Source organism: Neomonachus schauinslandi, chromosome 1, assembly GCF_002201575.2.
Source record: "Neomonachus schauinslandi chromosome 1, ASM220157v2, whole genome shotgun sequence".
Classification (NCBI taxonomy): domain Eukaryota; kingdom Metazoa; phylum Chordata; class Mammalia; order Carnivora; family Phocidae; genus Neomonachus; species Neomonachus schauinslandi.
In genome coordinates, this window is record NC_058403.1 from 68,860,939 (window position 1) to 68,881,771 (window position 20,833).

Genomic DNA, 20,833 nt, shown 5'->3' on the forward strand with positions numbered 1-20,833 from the left:
AACTTCACTTACAATTGTATTTGATAACATTCCTGGTAATAGTGAATCTAGGTTACTTTCATTATGACTTTGCTATCCCTTTGGGGATCATGGGAATAATAAAGTGGAATAGACCAAGATTTCCCTCTAACAGACTCTTAAAAATAAAACCTTAAGTCAGATTTTAAGAACACATTATACTGAATCATGTTACGGTCTGATCATTAGTACTAATAACTTTCTCAGTTTGGGAATAAATAAATGTCTAATGCTATAGAGTCATGGAACTTACTCTCAGTTCAATGGGGAAAAAAGCATTCTTCATTCTATGTATATTAGGAAGAAAAAAACTAATTCTATCATGAAAACTATGGTCATAGTAACAACTTTGTTTGCCAAATTCTGAAGTATTTGGTGTGAGGCTACAAGAGATAGAAGTGACAGTTTTCAAACAAATATTATTCTAATGGGACTTGTTTTATATTAAGTGATGCAATATTAAAGATGGTTTTTTAAAAGAAAAAATACAGGAAGAGAAATTACATTAATGAATAATCAATTTATACTAGATAATAAAGAGACACTAAGGATATTTGAGTTACATTACTAACCCAAGCTCACTACCTGGGTCACTATCAGACTAAATACTGAATGAAAATGTACTACTAGTCTGAACTCTAATGGTATCTTTCTCTTAATGAATGCTCATTAAGTACCCTGTTCTCAATGTTCACAAATAAGGGCAAGAGTCATAATAAATATTTTAATATAGTTAATTTTTAGGATAAGCAAATAGACAAACTGAGATTCTAAAGCAGTCTACTTTACATAAAGTAACACCAATTATTTTCTTGTATTACCTTTAGAGTCTTCACAAAGGGCAACAATAAATCAAGAATTATCAAGCCATTTCATAAGGAACCTGGTTCTGGCTGTAATACATTTATATATAATGGGAGCTGTCAGAAGGCATATAGACAACATACTTGGGTATATTTTAAGGGTTTAAGAGTAACTGCTGATTCATTTTAGGTTAGAAAAGATATGTTTTGATTACTTTTCTAAGAATACGTCATCTTGTAACCTGGGTTTCTGATCTCTGATTTCTAAGACTGTATTTACCATAAGTATCACACACAATATAATTTAAAATCAGTTTTGAATGTATATGATAATAGACTAATTAGGACAACAGATTCAAAGAATTCTAAAACCTCACTTACTTCATCGTTACATGGAATTTCCCCCCAACAATAAAAACAAAACATGTTCCTATTAGAACAAAATGAATTGTCGTTAAGTCCCATTCTCTGATTTTATTTACTTTTAATTTTATTTACTTTTAATTACTATAGAAATTTTTATTTCTAAAAGGCAACCATAAATATATAATTAGCACAGAAATACTGAAAATTACCTATTTTATACTGCCTTCATGATCAATGCAAGGTTAAGATATTAATGCTTTTCCTTATTTCCTGAAGCATTTCCTTTCTTGAAGAGGCTTACCATCACCAGATTCTCAGTAGGAGCTAAGCATCCTAGGGACAGTATGTTAAATGAGGAGGTTCTAAATCTGACTATGTCTTAGCTTTTGTGACCTTGAACATGTCTCATCACCTCTAGACTTGTTTTTTTCATCTATAAAATAAACCGATTTATGAAGATCTTAGAGCTAATGTTATGAAGCTTATAACTGAAGGTGGCCAACTTTTTTTTTAACTAATAAAACACAAGTACTTTCTAATATTATAAAAGCTTTGATTAACTTAATACATTATTTGGAAATTGGTAAGACTCGTATCACAGCAGATCTTAACAATGGGGAAAACTGAAAGGGGGGATAAAGTATTTTCTTCACAGCTACTGTAACACAGTCTCAAAATGTTAGTATCATAGGCTTAATTATGCCATGCCAGCACTGTAATTTTACATTCTGAACAAAATATTCCATGCACAAGGGTTTTCCTTTAACATTAAAATGGGAGGGCTTTTTCTGCCATTATACTTCCACTAACTCTTGAATGATTTCTGCGGAAGCTTTTTGTTGTTGTTTATTTTTTTGGGTATTACCTTAAATTATTTTTTCATAACCTTTTGCTGAAGTGAAATTAAAGACTGGCAATGTAGTTTAAAATATTACCTCCTCAGAAGATATAAAAGATCAAGCTAGAAGATATTTCTAGGTAATATATTTGAGTGCTTTTTATAATAATGAAAATATGGAAACAACTTCAATGTCCAAATAGAGGAAATGGTTAAATAAAAGATGGTAAATATCTTATTTCATAGGTACTATACAGTCATCAAAACATGTTTTAAAGTATTATCAGTGACATGGGAAAATGAATATTTATTGCAAAAAAGCAGGACACAAAACTATATATAGCGAACTAATCCCAACTTTACAAAACAAAAATAAAAGTATGAACATATACACAATAGAAAAAATACAAAATGCTAGCTAAACTTATCCTTCTCTGGATGGAGGTATTAGAGATGGTTTATTTTCCCCTTGATACTTTTCTAAGTTTTCCAAATATTCTACAATAAAAAATTTTATATTTAAAATCAGGAAAAAAATTTAAGAAGATACTTTATATTTGTCCATAAATATGAGCCCCCTTCCCCACCATTCTGGAACACACTTAAAAAGTGGAACAAAAAGGGGCGCCTGGGTGGCTCAGTCGGTTAAGTGGCTGCCTTCGGCTCAGGTCATGATCCCAGGGTTCTGGGATCGAGCCCCACATTGGGCTCCCTGCTCCACGGGAAGCCTGCTTCTCCCTCTCCCACTCCCCCCGCTTGTGTTCCCTCTCTCGCTGTGTCTCTCTCTGTCAAATAAATAAATAAAATCTTTAAAAAAAAAAAAAAAGGTGGAACAAAAGTGGCACATATAATATTTCAAATTTCTAATATTTATCTAGCTTCCCCAAATTTAAGATTATAGTTTGATATTAAAAATTGGAGAACAGTTTTTCTCCTTACCTTCTCCAACCATTGTCACACCTATGGACATGCCTAAGAATTTGCTCTTAGTCCAGACATGCGCATTTACACACATCTTCCTCTCCGCACATTCTGCATAAAATCCTGAGACTGGAGGATGATGGGAAACCTGCTCAGCAACAAATCTGACTGTGTAACAGTCTGATCCCACCTGGCTCAAAGTCTCCTCCGACAGAGGAGCATGATTCGTGACTGCCTGGGTGGAAGAGCTGCTGCTAACACTGGACGCCACCTCACTTTTTGGCATCCTCCAGGAACAGTGAAATGTTTCTCCAATGATAGGATTGTACGGTTTCTTAGCAATAGCTCCTTTACGGCCTTCATGAAATGAGGTAAGGTAGTACTCAACAAAACGAATCATTCTATCCTCAGCTGTGGCTCCGTTAGTGATGGCTATAAATAGGTCTGGATGAGACATAAAGTCTGCATACATTTCCAGCAAGGAACGCTTCTCTAGGATAAACGTAGGAAGCACCACCTAAAACAACAACAACAAAAGTCAACCGAAGAGGAAAATTTTAATCCATGTATATATCTGTAGAAAACTATTCTTAACCTTTTTGGAAACATTTCATTCTAGATGAGTATTAAAAACAAAGTCACAAAAGTATTTGGTCTCATTAAAAAATAAGCACGCTTAAAAGGAAATTAAAATCAAGTGGTTAAGATTAAATACCAATGCAGAACTTCAAGAGGGTCAGGTAGAAGACATTTTTAAAAAATTCCTCTAACTCCTAGACTGGATAAAAGTATCATCAGGGAAATGACGGTAAAACTCAAATGCTAGCCATGCTTTTTTTCCTTTCCTTTTTTAAAAATAAATTATGGATGACTGAGCAAGAGATGAGATAAGAGAAATTTTCTTTTTTTTTCCTTTTTTTAAAAGATTTTATTTATTTATTTGACAGAGAGAGACACAGCAAGAGCAGGAACACAAGCAGGGGGAGTGGGAGAGGGAGAAGGAGGCTTCCTGCTGAGCAGGGAGCCCGATGCGGGGCTCGATCCCAGGACCCTGGGATCATGACCTGAGCCGAAGGCAGATGCTTAACAACTGAGCCACCCAGGAGCTCCAAGAAGAGAAATTTTCATTCCCTGAACATAGACAGACTAAAGAGATCACTGATCAAAGCAAATATTTTAACTTATACTTAATTTTAAGGATAAGAGAACTGTTTTTAAGAAGGGAACTTTTTATTTTATTTTAGTAAAGATTTTATTTATTTATTTGAGAAAGAGAGAATGTGAGTGAGAGAGCGAGCAAGCACAAGCCCGGGAGAAGAGGCGGAGGGAGAAGCAGACTCCCTGCTGAACAGGGAGCACGATGCAGGGCTTGATCCCAGGACCCTGGGATCATGACCTGAGACAAAGGCAGATGCTTAACTTAGTCACCCAGGCACCCCAAGAAAGGAACTTTTTAAAGTAGGCTCCACACCCAATGAGGGCCCTGAACTCACAACCCTGAGATCAAGAGTCCCATGCTCTACTGACTGAGCCACCCAGGCGCCCCTCAAGAAGGGAATTTTTGCCTTTCACAAAGATGGTGCCAAAGGTGAAGAAGGAATCCCCTACCCCCACCCCCCACTGCCCCAAAGCAGGAGCCAAAGCAAAGGCTTGGAAGGCCAAGAAGGTGGTGCGGAAAGGTGCTGACAGTCAAATGCACAAAAAAAGAAAATCCACGTCGCCTACCTTCCAATGCATCAGGACACTGCATCTCTGAAGGCAGCCCAAATATCCTCGAAAGAGTGCCCCCAGGAGAAACAGTCTTGCCCACTATGCCATCATCAAGTCTTCCCTTACTACTGAGTTAGCCATGAATAAAATAGAAAACAACACACTTGCATTCACTGTGGATGTCGAGGCCAGCAAGCACCAGATCAAACAGGCTATGAGGAAGCTCTATGACACTGAGGTGGCCAAGTTCAACACCCTGATCAGGCCTGATGGAGACAAGAAGGCGTATGTTTGACTGCCTCCTGACTATGATACTTTGCATGTTGCCGACAAAATTGGGATCATCTAAACGGAAGTCCAGGGGCGCCTGGGTGGCTCAGTCGTTAAGCGTCTGCCTTAGGCTCAGGTCATGGTCCCAGGGTCCTGGGATCGAGCCCCGCATTGGGCTCCCTGCTCTGCGGGAAGCCTGCTTCTCCCTCTCCCACTCCCCCTGCCTGTGTTCCTGCTCTCACTGTGTCTCTCTCTGTCAAATAAATAAAATCGTTAAATAAATAAATAAACAGAAGTCCAGGTGGCTTAATCTAATTTTTAAAAAAATTTTTTTAAAAGATTTTATTTTATTATTTATTAGAGAGAAACACAGCGAGAGAGTGAACACAAGCGGGGGAGTGGGAGAGGGAGAAGCACGCTTCCCGCGGAACAGGGAGCCCAATGCGGGGACCTGGGATCATGACCCGAGCCAAAGGCAGACGCTTAACAACTGAGCCACCCAGGCGCCCCTAAATCTAATTTTTTTCACTGAAAACAAAGCAAAACAAAACAAAAGAAGGGTACTTTTGACACCTAAAGCCAGGTAAGTTCAAGGAAGATTAGTTTTATTTTTTTAAAAAAAGATTTTATTTATTTTGAGAGAGAGAGAGAGAGCACGCGTGTAAACAGGGGGAAGGGCAAAGGAGAGGGAGAGAGAGAGAAAATCCACAGCAGACTCTGAGCTGAGCTCAGGGCCCAATCCCACAACCCTGAGATCATGACCCGAACCAAAGCCAAGAGTCTGACCCTTTTTTTTTTTTTTAAACATTTTATTTATTTATTTGACAGAGAGTGAGAGAAAGAGAGATCACAAGTAGGCAGGCAGGCAGAGGCAGAGGGAGAAGCAGGCTCCCCGCCAAGCAGGAAGCCCAACGCAGGGCTCGATCCCAGGGTCCCGGGATCATGACCTGAGCCGAAGGCAGACGCCCAACTGACTGACCCACCCAGGCGCCCCAGGAGTCCGACCCTTAACTGACTGAGTTACCCAGGGGCCCTGTGGATTAGTCTTCTTTAGAGCAGAATTGGAGAGGCACTGCAAACTGGTTCAACAAAATGAGAAAGCAATCCTGTAATATTTTTCAAAAGCCCAAAGATGTTTGTATCTATTTAGCCTAGTAATTATTCTTCTAGAAATTTAGCCTTAGGAAACAATATGAATAAAGAAAAAGAAATGTGAAAATAAAATTAAAATCTATGCTTTTAACTGTGGTTCTAGCAAACTTAAATATGGAAATTCCACCTGATAAACTCTGTATCATTTAAAAAGATGGTTATGGGGCGCCTGGGTGGCTCAGTTGTTAAGCATCTGCCTTCGGCTCAGGTCACGATCCCAGGGTCCTGGGATTGAGTCCACATCCGGCTCCCTGCTCAGTGGGGAGCCTGCTTCTCCCTTTGCCTGCCGCTCCCGCTGCTTGTGCGCTCTCTCTCTCTGACAAGTAAATAAAATCTTAAAAAAAAAAAAAAAAGATGGTTATGGGGGAAAAAAAGATGGTTATGAAGATGATACAACTAGGGGCGCCTGGGTGGCTCAGTCGTTAAGCGTCTGCCTGCGGCTCAGGTCATGATCCCAGGGTCCTGGGATCGAGCCCCGCATCGGGCTCCCTGCTCTGCGGGAAGCCTGCTTCTCCCTCTCCCACTCCCCCTGCTTGTATTCTCTCTCGCTGTGTCTCTCTCTGTCAAATAAATAAATAAAATCTTTAAAAAAAAAAAAAAAAGAAAGAAATATTAGATGCTAAGATCCTCTCCCACCCAACTCTCTTCTCCTCCACCACTCCTAGTTGCTCTGCCCACCAAGCAGGAGATAAGAAGAATTCCTTCTGGGGTATTTCACTAACCCAAGAGGGAAAATCTTTTTTTTTTTTTTTTTTAAAGATTTTATTTATTTATTTGAGAGAGAGAATGAGAGAGAGAGAGCATGAGAGGGGGGAGGGTCAGAGGGAGAAGCAGACTCCCTGCCAAGCAGGGAGCCCGATGCGGGACTCGATCCCGGGACTCCAGGATCATGACCTGAGCCGAAGGCAGTCGCTTAACCAACTGAGCCACCCAGGCGCCCCCAAGAGGGAAAATCTAATGATACTAACACCAGATTTCCCAACAAATCCAGATTACTTGTCCTGAGAAGCACAGGCTCCACCCATATGTTCAAAAGTTAAATTCAGGTTTTTAGTTTCCCTACACTTAAGCATGAGCAGAAATCCAAGAAATACCAGATCTCTGAGAAAATCTCTAAATAGGAATACAAAGACAAAATAAAGAAACAGACTTGGAAGAAACAGAAACCTCACTGAAGGGGGGGGGGGGATCTTAAAAATAAAAGTAGTATCTTCAGACTTGAGACGATAGTAGATACATGAAACAAATATGCTTTTTGAAAAACAATTTAGAAAACTTTAAGACAGGATAACAAAAATTAAAAATCAAGAGAAGGGTCAGAAGATAAAATAGTGAGAAAACCTCTCAACACATAGAAGAGAGAGTGAGAAATGAAGGGAAAAATAAGACGACCAGACCAGGAAGTCCAATTCCCATGAAATAAAGATTTCAGAGAGAACAGGAAAAAATGTTGGAGACCAAGTCATCAATGAAAAAATTCAAGAAAATTTCAGAGAACTGAAAAATATTAGTTGTCACACTGCAAAGGCCCACCAAGTGTCCAGAGACAATTTCAGACTTCTGGGAACAAAGGACAGATTTTACATTTCAGAGAAAAAAACAAACAAGTCACAAACAGAAGATGATGAACTAGAATGGATATCAGTCTTTTCACCAGAGCACTGTAGCAAGGAGGCAATATTCTAAAGGAAAAATTAACTGCAAGTTAGGAATTCTGTCCAAACTAGCAATCAAACATGAGGGCAAAATAAAGATACTTCACACATTTTGCCTCCCACAGATCTTTCTCAGAGCTTAAATTAAAGGAAGATGTGCTCCACTGAAATGAGAGGTAACCAGAAAAGGAGAAAAAAATACAGGTGACAGATCTAGCACAGAAGGACAATGAAAGTACATCCCAGGAAGAGAGCTGTAGAGCAGACATAGGGAAATCGGTCCAGATCAGAGTGATGTGATTCAAGAGACAGACATAGGAAGACTGTCATCCATGCGCTCCATGCTTCCGCTGTTACCCTCTTTTGAAACCTGAGGACAGAATGCTCTAGGGAAACTGTTCCCATCTGTATCTATATTTGGCTGGTAGTGGGCATCTGCTGAAGTGCCAACTCTCCTTTCCATGCCCTGCTGTCTGGACTGGCTGAAGACATTAATTTCACCCAAAGACACGTTCTGGCTTCACTCTACTGCTGAGAGTTGGGAGGTGGGTCACAGTTTGCTTAGTGGTGGAAAACACTGAGCAGATTCTTCCCTCTGTCCACATTCCTGCTGAATGGCCAGTATCTGGCTCACACCAAATGCTCTAACTTTGTGAGCCATATATTTGGCAAGACTCACTCAGAATTTTGCCTTCTCATTTCTTCAGAAAGGGCTCTTCTAAACTTTCTCAATAATTTATAAGATGCTGAAGCCAGGGACTCTGTTTAGCTTACCTTCTCCTAGGAGACTTCTTCTATGAATGGCAACAGAGCCCTTTCCTTATACAGCTAGACCTGTGCTAGCTATTCACTTTTTCCTAAATTAAATAACATTGTTATGGGGTACATATGCAGGTGGTAAAACCATAAAAAAAAAGTAGGGAGATGATAAACATGAAAGTCAAGTAAGTGGTTACATCTAGGAAACAGCAGGGGACTACAACCAGGAGGGGCCCTCAGAGAGCATCCTTCTGGCAATATTCCACAACCTGATACCTGGGTACACATTTTACCATTGTTCTTTAAACTGTTTATACACACAGAAGACTATGTGTAATACATTTCACAACGAAAGAGCATTAACTGAAAAAAGGAAATGTAACAAAATTGGGAAATAAACTACATTATATGAAGAAAGATTGAGAGGAATTCTCAAAACTTAGTGTTGTGCTGTTAGGGTAATGAAATCATAGGAGATTTTTTCCTTTATTTTCCCAAACTCTCTGTGAACTGTGTAATTACACTGAATCCATAATATTATTTAAAAAGGAACAAAATGAACAGTTATTACTTATTCACAACATGCAGGCTGGGACCATGGTTACCTTTCTTGCTGCTGTAGTCCCAGCACCTAGCAGAGTGTCTGGAATATAAAAGGGGTTCAAAAAATATTTGTTCTATCAGTGTTTTGTTAGAAAAGAAGGTAGATGTAACTGAGGTTTGATTACCAGATTTTTAAATGTTGCTCAAAAAGTACCATTCTTTTCAACGTTACGTGAATGTTCGTAATTCATGGTTCGTTATATATGTATTTATATCTTTAATTAACAAGGAACAAACGTGGGGAAGCTATATTATATATAGTTATCACGCCTAAAGAAAGCTTTACCATCTGGATTACTATCACAGCACATTCTTTTCAAATGTTCTTATGCCTCATAAGCCCCTATACTGTTTTTATGCCTCATAAACCTAAATCTACTAAGGGACAGCAAACACCAGAATAACCAAACAAATCTTTCATATCATTATTCATTTTAACTGATTTACAGCTAATAGTCTTTTCTGAACCACTAATATGAAAATATTTATAGAATAGAAATGACACCCAGTTGAAATATTAAGGTTAGATTAAAGAGGAAAGATTAATGGGTTTCTTTAATAATTCCTAAAATGTCTATTTCTTAGTAGGCTCTTAATTCAATCCATTTTCTTTTAAACTCCCCTACAATCACTGCAAGTCTAAGTAAAGAAAGAAATGTGTTTTGATTTTGAGATGCTTCAAAGTAAACACTAAAGGCAAAATGCTTTCTACTTAAGTTACATTTTCCTTAAGTCACTTTTAATCTATGCTTTCACTACCTTCACTGACATCAAAATCCTTAATTTGAAATATACGTCCTGATGTCAATTCTGAAATTCCGTACTAATGCAAAGTAGTGTCAGCAGTAATTCTAAGTACATAATCCCACAGTAGTAATATTTGACATACATAGGTTTTGAACCAAATTTCCTTTTCAAATTAACATCACAGACTGATTGCTAAAATAAATGAAGACACGGTAATTAGATAAACTGGAAATGCTAAAGACTGGCCTAAAATTAAAAATCATAGATTAGTATTTCTCAAACTTTAGTGTATATATGAACACATAGGATCTTATTAAAATATAGATCTGGTCCTCTAAGTTTGGGGTTGGGGGCTGAGATTCTGAACTTCTAACAAGTTCTCCAGCAATGGTGATGCTACTAGTCTTCAGACAATATGTCCTTTTTCCAGTTTTACTCAGGTATAATTGACAAATAAAATTGTAAGATATTTAAAGTGATCTGATATATGTATACATTGTAAAAGAATTCCCCCATCTACTTAATTCAGACCACACTTTTAAAGTAAGCAAGGCTACAGACCAGGGGACTGCAAAGTATGGCCTTTGGGGAAAATCTGGCCTCTGTTTTTATAAATAATATTTCATTGGAACCCAGCCTTGCCCAGGCCTACATGTTATCTATGGCTGCTTTCATACTATAAAGGCAAAGCTGAGTAGTTCCAACAGAGACCTGTGTCCACATAGCTTACAGAAAATGTTTACTGACCTCTGTTATAGATAACACCCAAAATGTACTATCCAACATGGGAAGTAAGAGTAAAGTAGAAGTGTCAAAGTTTTTCATGGTTTTCTGGGATTATATCCTTTTCTTTAGATTCTCCAGTTCTGTATACCAATGGACCTCTTTTATTTGTACAGAAACAAGATTATAGGTGTTTACTTGCCATGTGACTTCCTGCTGCACAAGATAATTGTCACATTTTTTATGAAATAAGAAATGTTGATCAAGGGCGCCTGGATGGCTCAGTTGGTTAAGCATCTACCTTCAGCTCAGGTCATGATCTCAGGGTCCTGGGATTAAGTCCTACGTCGGGCTCCCTGCTCTGCAGGGAGTCTGGTTCTCCCTCTGCCCCTCCTCCCACTCGTTCTTTCAATCTCTCTCTCAAATAAACAAATAAAATCTTAAAAAAAAAGAAAGAAAAGAAAGGAAATATTGATCAAGAGACTAAGAAACCAGGGGCACCTGGCTGGCTCAGTCCGTGGATCTTGGGGCTGTAAGTTTGAGCCCCCACGCAGGGTAGAGAGATGACTTAAAAAATAAAATCTTAAAAAAAAAAAAATAAAAGAGATTAAGAAACCAATTAAAGAATAAAAAGCCCTGACAACATTAACAATTACAGGTCGTCCTGACCTACTGATCGCCATAGCCAGTTATCCTGTTACTTACTCTCGTTAAATCCATGCCCAGCTTCAGCTGTGACAAGAGATGCAGGATGACACTACGTTGTTCTTCCACAGCTCCCAGGTCATCCTCCTTGTTGTCACATGTATCCTCTACCTCATCATCTGCATTGATTTCTTCAGGTTCCTTGAAGTCAAACAAAGCAAAAGTCTAGTGTTATAAGTGCTTATTAATATCCATTAAGAATAAAAGTCTTGGGGCAACCGGGTGGCTCAGTTGGTTAAGCATCTGCCTTCAGCTCAAGTCATGATCTCGGGGTCCTGGGATTGAGCCCTACATCAGGCTCTTCGCTCAGTGGGGAGTCTGCTTCTCCTTCTCACTCTCCCTCTGTGCTCTCTCTCTCTCAAATAAATAAATAAAAATCTTAAAAAATAGTAGAAGTCTCTTTTCTGTCACTGTTTCTTTGTGCAAGAAGACTCTTTGTTTTCTTTTTTTTTTTTTAAATATTTTATTTATTTATTTGAGAGAGAGAGAATGAGAGACGGAGAGCATGAAAGGGAAGAGGGCAGAGGGAGAAGCAGACTCCCTGCTGAGCAGGGAGCCCGACCGGGACTCAATCCCGGGACTCCAGGATCATGACCTGAGCCGAAGGCAGTCGCTTAACCAACTGAGCCACCCAGGCGCCCCTATGTTTTCTTTCTTTTCAATATAGAAATCGAATTAAACAGCAAGCTTTGCAAACAACAGATAGGACAGACTTCGTTGCTAATTAAAGGACAGACTTCACAGCCACATTAAAAAAAAGAAGTATAAACAGCAGAGTTGAAGACATTTATATTGGGCCTAAATGAATCTGGGAATGAGCAAAAATCTTTCTAAAAATATAACTTCCATCACTTGGCCATGAAACAGATTTCCTTCAATGAGTCCATTATCATTTACATTGAACATACTGTGGTTTTGCCATAAAAATAATATATAAAATACATATATTTTGTAAACATGGGATTTTTCAAAAAGAGTGAAAAATGTCTCATCTGCATCTCAAGCTTTGCAGGATTGGCCACCTGTCTGGGGATACCACCAACACCTGTAATTTAAGTTGAAGATGCTTTGGGAATAAAATATTTGCCCCCCTCTTTTTAAAGATTTTATTTATTTATTTGACAGAGAGAGAGACAGCAAGAGAGGGAACACAAGCAGGGGGAGTGGGAGAGGGAGAAGCAGGCTTCCCACCGAGCAGGGAGCCCGATGCGGGGCTCAATCCCAGGACCCTGGGATCATGACCTGAGTCGAAGGCAAATGCTTAACCGATTAAGCCACCCAGGTGCCCCAATATTTGCCCTTTTTAAAAGCTAAAACTAGGGACACCTGGGTGGCTGATCAGGCATAAAATCAAGAATGTAATGTTCTCAAATATTAAAAATTATTAAAAACAAAATATAAAACACAGCAACAGAATTAAAGAAAAATGGGTTTCTGGTCATTCTTTTGTCTTTGTTTTTCTTCTTTTTCTTCTTCCCTTTTACCAAGGAAATCTACTATGCTCAAATTCTGATAATTTAATTAATGGTCTAGTTCATTTCCTCATGTTAAGACCACACAGACAGCTATTGTTTGTGTATTTCAGAATTACTTCTGTTTTTACAACCTTAAGGAGAGATCCCAAAGGCTTTCTAAATTCCCCTTTTCATGAGACTGTCGGGAAGTATTTCCTGTTGCTTACTCTAAATCAGTTGTACAAAATAGTCTAGTAAAGTTTAAGTATACTTGTGAATGCTTATTCACTATACAATGGGGGAAAAGTTGATCATCCTCCTCTCTACATAGGATACCAAATATAATAATTACTCATCTGAGAAATGTTGAGAAAACCCCTATTAGGTCTTGATTAAATAACGTTCTCCAACCCTCTGAAGAGATACCATTACATCTGGAGTCAGAACCTAGGACACAGATTAGTAATATGAATATAACCTTAACATTACTACATAATACAAAGTTTACTTCGTACTTTGGAACTTCTTCTAATGAAAATAATATCAAAGAAGTAAAACAATCTGGTAGAAAAATATTTAAAAGAGTACAGTTCTTGTTGTTTTTACAAAAACAGTCATATTGTTTATTGGGATAGAAAAAAAGAGGAATTCTATCAATTAATTACTGATTCTAAATCTTGGTGTGAACGGAAGAATTTGGAAGCTCTTTCTTCTTTTTGAAATGTCTCTTCTTAGAGGTCATCATCCTTTTTGTAAAGAAAAGCTTAAGGTAAAAGCATTACCAAAATTCAAACGAATGTGCGCGAATGCGTAATATCCCTACAAACCCAGAATGGTTAGCAGACAGTGGCAAGAGCTGTTGAGTTTCTAGGAATTTATAATACTTGGACATTGCATGGCAAAGGGAAACCCCAATATTCCACCAAACTCATACTAACCCCATCTTTGTCCTTCTGATTTCTGACTTGGGCACAAAGGAACTGTGGACTTCATTCTAGCCTTACTAGGGTTTAGTTTTTCCATCACCTGGCAGCAAAATCTCCCCTACTAGATGTCTGTCTCCAGCTTGCATTAACACTCATATTTCAAAAAGGCATGTGTGAAATTTTTAGAAAATTCAGGTCCATTCTGATATGCTTGAGTAGAGTCTAGTGTCTTTGTAATTAAAAATAGTATCTGTGCGCTTATTTCTTAGTACTTACACTAGGTGATATATCTGGCCTACTCACTATTTCAAAAGATTTAGAGGGTGCCTGGGTGGCTCATTCGGTTAAGCGTCTGCTTTAGGCTCAGGTCATGATCCCAGGAGTCCTGGGATCAAGTCCTGCATCGGACTCCCCAAATCTGCATCTCCCTGACTCTCCCCTCTTTCGTGCTTTCTCTCTCTCAAATAAGTAAAAAAAAAAAAAGATTTGGAAATATAACAATGTTCTCCTTCCCATCTCTGTGTCCCACCTTTAACTTTTGCCTCTCTAACCCCCAACATGCTTTGTATTCTCATTGACAAGAGTGAAGATGTTGGAGTATATGACTTAGAGTTTGTAATTTTCACTTGGAAATTGTATCTCTTGTCCTGATCTCTCTCCAAAGCTTTGGTTACACTGGGTAGAGAGATTACTTAAAAATACACTTTAAAAATTCAACATGTTCATAAACCATGCCAAACCTTTTCTCTCAAAAGGCTCTTTCTTCCTAATTTTCCTACCTTTGTGAATGGTACCACAATTCTACCTAGTCATTTAGGTTCACAAACTTGGGAATTATCTTTCATCCAACCCTCCAACCAGTTAATCACAAGTCCAACTGATTTTCATTTGAAATGCACATTACCTATTCATTTGTCTTCATTTTTATCTCCATAGCCTTCTGTCAACACTCCTTTCTTTCTTTCTCTGAATGCCCATATCCCAACAGCCTAAACTATATCAACTAAGATGGAAAAAAAAACTACTACTTCATGTTATCTTCTCATTGTTTCAGTGTACATGTAATTGTTGTGACTCCAAGCAGATTAGTAAATCTCTCCAGTGAAAGAACTACGTCTTCGATTTTTTGTGTCTCCTCTAATTCCTAACATTGGACTTGTCATACACTACACAACTTAATAAATACTAACTGCTTGACTCTAGAAATGGGCTGGTCAAAAGTTACAGGGGAAAAAAAAAAAGCATTTCATACTCTTTTTTTCTTCCCTCCTATCCACACTGCTGCCATTGCCTGCCTCATTAAGTCAAGGTCTTGGCCAGTTTTGGAAGTCTTTGTGTCATGTACTTCTTCTTTTTTTAAAGATTTATTTATTTACTTGGGGAGGGGAGGGGGAGAGAGAGAGAAACTCAAGTAGACTTCCTGCTGAGCACAGAGCCCAGCAGGGGACTCGATCTCACAACCCTGAGATCATGACCTGAGACGAAATCAAGAGTCAGATGCTCAGCCGACTGCCTTCGGCTCAGATCATGATCCCAGCGTCCTGGGATCGAGCCCTGCATCGGGCTCCCTGCTCAGCGGGGAGTCTGCTTCTCCCTCTCCCTCTGCCCCTTCCCCTGCTTGTGTGTGTGCTCTCTCTCAAATATATAAAATCTTAAAAAAGAGAGAAGTAATTTGCTAATATATATAAATAACCATACGCTGTGCATTACTCTTGACTCAGTAATTCTACTTGGGACTATAACCTAAAGAAATAATCCAAATTAAGAGGAGAAAAAAAACAGTAGACAAGATGACATAGTGTTATTTATAATAACAAAAAATAACAAAGAGCCTAGATATTTAATAACTTAGTTATTAAATAAAATAAATTTATTTATTTTATTTTAAATAAAAATAAATTTAATAACTTAGTTATTAAATATCTAGGCTCTTTGTTATTTTTTGTTATAAAAATTCCATTTAAAATTTTAATTATATAGGCCAGACAAAATGCTTATGAGAAGTATCAAGTAAAAAGAGCTTAGAATAAAATGATCTATGTAATGACCATAAAAAAAAAAACACAAAAGGCAAAAGATCAATGATTTTTTACAGTGGTGGAACTATGACTAGAATAAGACATTCTTTAGCTTCTGAGAAATGTGGAATAAATAATACTTATAAAAATATTATAAAACCCCGAGACTATGCTATTTTGAGTAACAAAAAAAACTGGTTTGGTAAAGTTCTTAAAACAAAGAAGACTTCATAGTAATTTTTTTTTTTTTAAATTTATTTGACAGAGAGACACAGCGAGAGAGGGAACACAAGCAGGGGGAGTGGAGAGGGAGAAGCAGGCTCCTTGCTGAGCAGGGAGCCCGATACAGGGCTCAATCCCAGGACCCTGAGATCATGACCTGAGCCGAAGGCAGACGTTTAACGACTGAGCCACCCAGGTGCCCCTTAATAGTAAATTTTTAAACTTGTAAATTTAATAGTAAGCATCTAATAATGTTAAATTAAGATTTAAGAAGAAATGTAAGAGAGAAATAGTGTGCAAATAATCTTATATGTTATTCTCTAGAAAAATAAAAATATGTAAATTACAACTTTTAAATACAGTTTTATCCAGCAAAAGCAAGCCCAAACTAAAAAAGGCACATAACTTAACCTGCAAAACACAATGTGTACAAGTATTATACAACAGACCTCTTCTAAAGCCAGTGCTGTTTAAATTAGAAAAACAATGTCTAGAGTCTCAAGAATGTTGTGCTGGTGTTAGGATGACTTGCATGCCCTGAAAATGAAAAGAGAACTGAACCTTTTCAGTAATTCCTAGTTTTTATATCAAAACCGTATTTTCACATTACCTTACCCTTGCTAATGGTCCAGATTCTTCAACACACTGCTCTTCTGGGACCGCCACTGGTTTACTTTGCTCAGTTGCAAAAGGCTGGTCAGCTCCATTTTTATAGTGGTTTGATAAAGGTATCTTTGGTTCTAACCACTCGATTGTCGTTCCTGATGAAGTAAGAGAAAACTTTCGCTGAAACTTGTTCATAATCTGGAAAGTTCAGCAGATGTGGATTTTATTAAACAATTTTGCTTTGCGCCCACAAGACTAAAAGCAATTCAACCTGCTGAGACTCTGCAAAACAGCCACTTGTATCTCATTAGCATGAGCACCATGATTGGGTATTTTTCAAGAGAGCAACTTGCAACTTGAAATCAGATACCTTTTGAAAGAATCAACCCTGAATGGTACTGAACTTCTGGGAAATCTGTAAACCATAATGTATTCCTGCCCTGAATGGCTAATTTGCTACCCATTCTGTAAAAAACACTGTCCCTCTCCGTAATGATCAAAAAATACGCAATTAGACTTCAGGGAGTCACAATTACAGGAGGAGCCTGGGATTCTGAGACAGTAAAATTTTCTTCATTTTGGGACTGAACCTTATTCTCAGTAGCAATTTTCTAACCATGCAAGATAACCACCTTGATCTAATGTAAGTATTGCAAATACATGTCCATTCCTCTCGTTTTTTAATCCTATAAAGAAGGTCCATATACTTTTAAACTGAAAGGCTTTTCTACTGAATAAATAATAGCTGACCTAGTGAAAGAAGTGGTCACATTTTAGAGACCTGTCATCTTCTCAGTTAATGACTCAATGTCTCTTATTACCCTCAACTAGTTTAACAAAGTGGATTCTATGCCTAATCAATAATGGAAAATGTTCCATTTGATTTCAGAGGCTGATCTAGGTTTCACAGAAGCTTGATTATTACAGTGCTACAATAAGGGATGCTCAGACTACCACAGCAGAAATTACAAAGAGTAGGGAATTTACTCAGTCTATAATGAAATGACAGACTTCAGTACAGGAATAAATTACTAAGTACCTATCATGCTACCAGAGCATCCTGCCTTGCCACTCAGGCCAGTCTCTCAGGGAATGCCCTGGGTAAGTTCAAGAGGTCAGTTTCAAAATTCCAAAGAAATGAAAATGTTTTACTCCTACCTTAAAATATTTATTCTTAAGAGATCTGTTTTAAGAGATTGCTCAACTGACTGGAAACCACAATACTCTTTATCAAACCAATCATCTGGTCTCAGGACCCCTCTAAATCAATGATCCTTGGATAACATACATTAAGACCTTATGGGACTGAACACTAATTTAAACTTAGATTTCATTTCTTGTGTCATCTCAAAATTTGAGTGCAAAGGTAATTTTTTCTTTCCACAGTTATATTTTTACTTCCAAGTGACTGAAGAATAAATTTCTACAGATCTAATTTGGAAAATGACTGATTATGTAAGAAATACCAATACTGGTTAATCAATTCCACCAAATATCCATGCTCCAAAACATAGTAATGAGGGAGAACAACTTTTACTTTAAACACTTCTATGAAGTTTACAGTCTGTTTCATTTTTTAACTAAAAAATGCAAATTTATATTGTACATGCTTCACTAATCATGAAGCAATCATTTAAAAATACAATTGTGTATTAAATGACACAAATGAAATTTCTAAGAATTAAAAAAATTACATACAATTAATTAATCAAGTATTAGGCATCTAGTATCTAGCACTGTGCTAGCTGATGTGCTTTGTAAAAATTAAGTAGCATCAACTGAAAACAAACTAACATTTCCCTGACAATATTATTAACACTAGAATTAAACCAAATTTCACAGCTCAAGGTAACTCATCCAACGTTCAACACAGAAGAACAGCTGAGGGCGCCTGGGTGGCTCAGTTGGTTAAGCGACTGCCTTCGGCTCAGGTCATGATCCTGGAGTCCCGGGATCGAGTCCCGCATCGGGCTCCCTGCTCGGCAGGGAGTCTGCTTCTCCCTCTGACTCTCATGCTCTCTGTCTCTCATTCTCTCTCTCAAATAAATAAATAAAATCTTTAAAAAAAAAAAAAAAAAAGAAGAAGAACAGCTGAGTCAACCAAAAAACTATCCCTTCAAAGGAATATAATGCAGCCAAAAAAAACTGTTTACCAAAAGCATAACATAAATTGGAAAATATTCGTTTTTTTTTTAAGACTTTATTTATTTGACAGAGAGAGACACAGCAAGAAAGGGAACACAAGCAGGGGGAGTGGGAGAGGGAGAAGCAGGCTCCCCACTGAGCAGGGAGCCCGATGCGGGACTCGATCCCAGGATCCTGGGATCATGACCTGAGCTGAAGGCAGACGCTTAACTGACTGAGCCACCCAGGTGTCCCTGGAAAATATTCTTGGTATTACGTTAAAAGTGTAAGATAAAAACATGTATTTTCTAATAACAATGGAGTAAAACAAACAAAAACTTAGAGGGAAAGAAAACCTGGTGGGGTATGTACTGATATTAACAGTGGCAATTTCTGGTTGGTAGGATAATGCATGATTTCTTTCTTTTTTCAATTATATATTTCCTAAATTTTTTATGAATGTGTGTTGCTTTAGTTTTTTAAGTAGGCTCCATGCCCAGCGTGGAGCCCAACGTGGGGCTTGAACTCATGACCCTGAAATCGAGACCTGAGAGCTGAGATCAAGAGTCAGACACTTAACTGACAGAGCCACCCAGGCATCCCAGGTGTGTGTGTTGCTTTATAATTTATATACTACTTACAATTCCTCCAAGGCCCCAGTCCATATTCACAACTCACAACTTAGCCAGTCCATCTCTTCTGAATACCCTCTTCTCTCTTTCCACCCTTAAGCTAATTGGTTTTTGTAGCTTTTCTAGGCCTTTCCCAGACCTTTTTCTGTCAGAAGTATTGGTCCATTCATATATTCTTCCAAAGTACTTTGTTCCCACTCTAAACAACACTTTCCATATTACAGTTAAGTATTTACATGTTCATTCCCAAGTGGACTATGAGTTCCTTATGGGAAACATACATAGCTTACTAGTCTATACCTACAAATGACATTAATAGCTTGAAATATTGATTTAGGTAGGCATACACGAGGATGGAAGCCATACTTTATCAACTCAGATCTGACTATGCTAGGGTCCATAGTCCATCTGACTATGACTATGGCTCAGTCCACTGAGCGTCCAACTCTTGGTTTTGGCTCAGTCAGGATCTCGGGGTTGTGAGATCAAGCCCCACATCAGGCTCCCCACTCAACACAGAGTCTGCTTGGGATTCTTCCCCTCCCTCGCCCTCCCCTTCTGCTCCTCCCCTCTCCTTCACCGCTTGCACACGTGCACACACTCTCTCTAAAATCAATTATCAATCAAATCTTAAAAAAAAAAAAAAAAAAGATCTGACTATGATAAACTTTTCCTGGGCAGAGACTCAGTATCTTTCTAAAATTTCTTTCACAAGGGGAGTTAGTTGGGTAAGAGAACAATGAATTGTTGTGAACCCTTAAGTTACTACTATTAAAACAAGAGGGTTAGGAGAATCGAGGCAATGTTAAAGGGTACAAATTTGCAAGTAGAAGATGAATAAATTCTGGAAATCTAATGCACACCATAGTGATCAGAGTCAACAATACTCTAATGTATACTTTGGAGTGAAAGACTAGATCCTAAATATTCTCACCACAAAAAAGTGATAATTATGTGATATGATTGAGGCGTTAGCTTTGGTAATCATGTTGCAACATGTATACGCATCAAATCAACATGCTGTACACCTTAAACTTATACAATATTATACATCAATATATCTCAATAAAGAAAAACATGAGTTTATTCATCTCATTAAATAGAAAAACTCATTTTTTGTCCTCACATGTAGTAACATTATTTTCCCCAGTAGATTAATTTCAACAAATAAGTGCTCTCAAATACTAAATGTACACCTTATTTTTCAAACTGAAAAGTGACTGACAGACTTTAATATCTCTGACTCAGGGGCGCCTGGGTGGCTCAGTCATTAAGCGTCTGCCTTCAGCTCAGGTCAGGATCCCAGGGTCCTGGGATTGAGCCCTGCACTGGGCTCCCTGCTCATCAGGAAGCCTGCTTCTCCCTCTCCCCCTGCTTGTTCCCTCTCACTGTCTCTCTGTCAAATAAACAAAATCTTTTTAAAAAAGTAGTATCTCTGGCTCAATATGGATATAATGAACAGTGGACTAAACCAAAAGGTAAGAAATGGTCCCAATATTTCTATTAAGGTCGACTGGATGAATAACAATGCCACCAATTTTAGCAGAAACATACAAGATGTGGGTTTTGAGTTCAGTTTTC

The 20,833-nt window shown here is 38.1% G+C and overlaps 1 protein-coding gene across 1 annotated transcript in view; it reads right to left on the bottom strand.

Annotated features, from left to right (window-relative positions):
- OSBPL11 (oxysterol binding protein like 11) overlaps positions 1–20,833 on the bottom strand; it is a 99,526-nt gene that overhangs the window by 24,405 nt on the left and 54,288 nt on the right. Inside the window, exons 7-9 of the mRNA XM_021692321.1 lie at positions 16,506–16,651; positions 11,271–11,411; positions 2,965–3,463 (exon numbers count right to left, since the gene is read on the bottom strand). Coding sequence (XP_021547996.1) covers positions 2,965–3,463; positions 11,271–11,411; positions 16,506–16,651 — 786 coding nt within the window. The remainder of the gene's footprint in view (positions 1–2,964; positions 3,464–11,270; positions 11,412–16,505; positions 16,652–20,833) is intronic.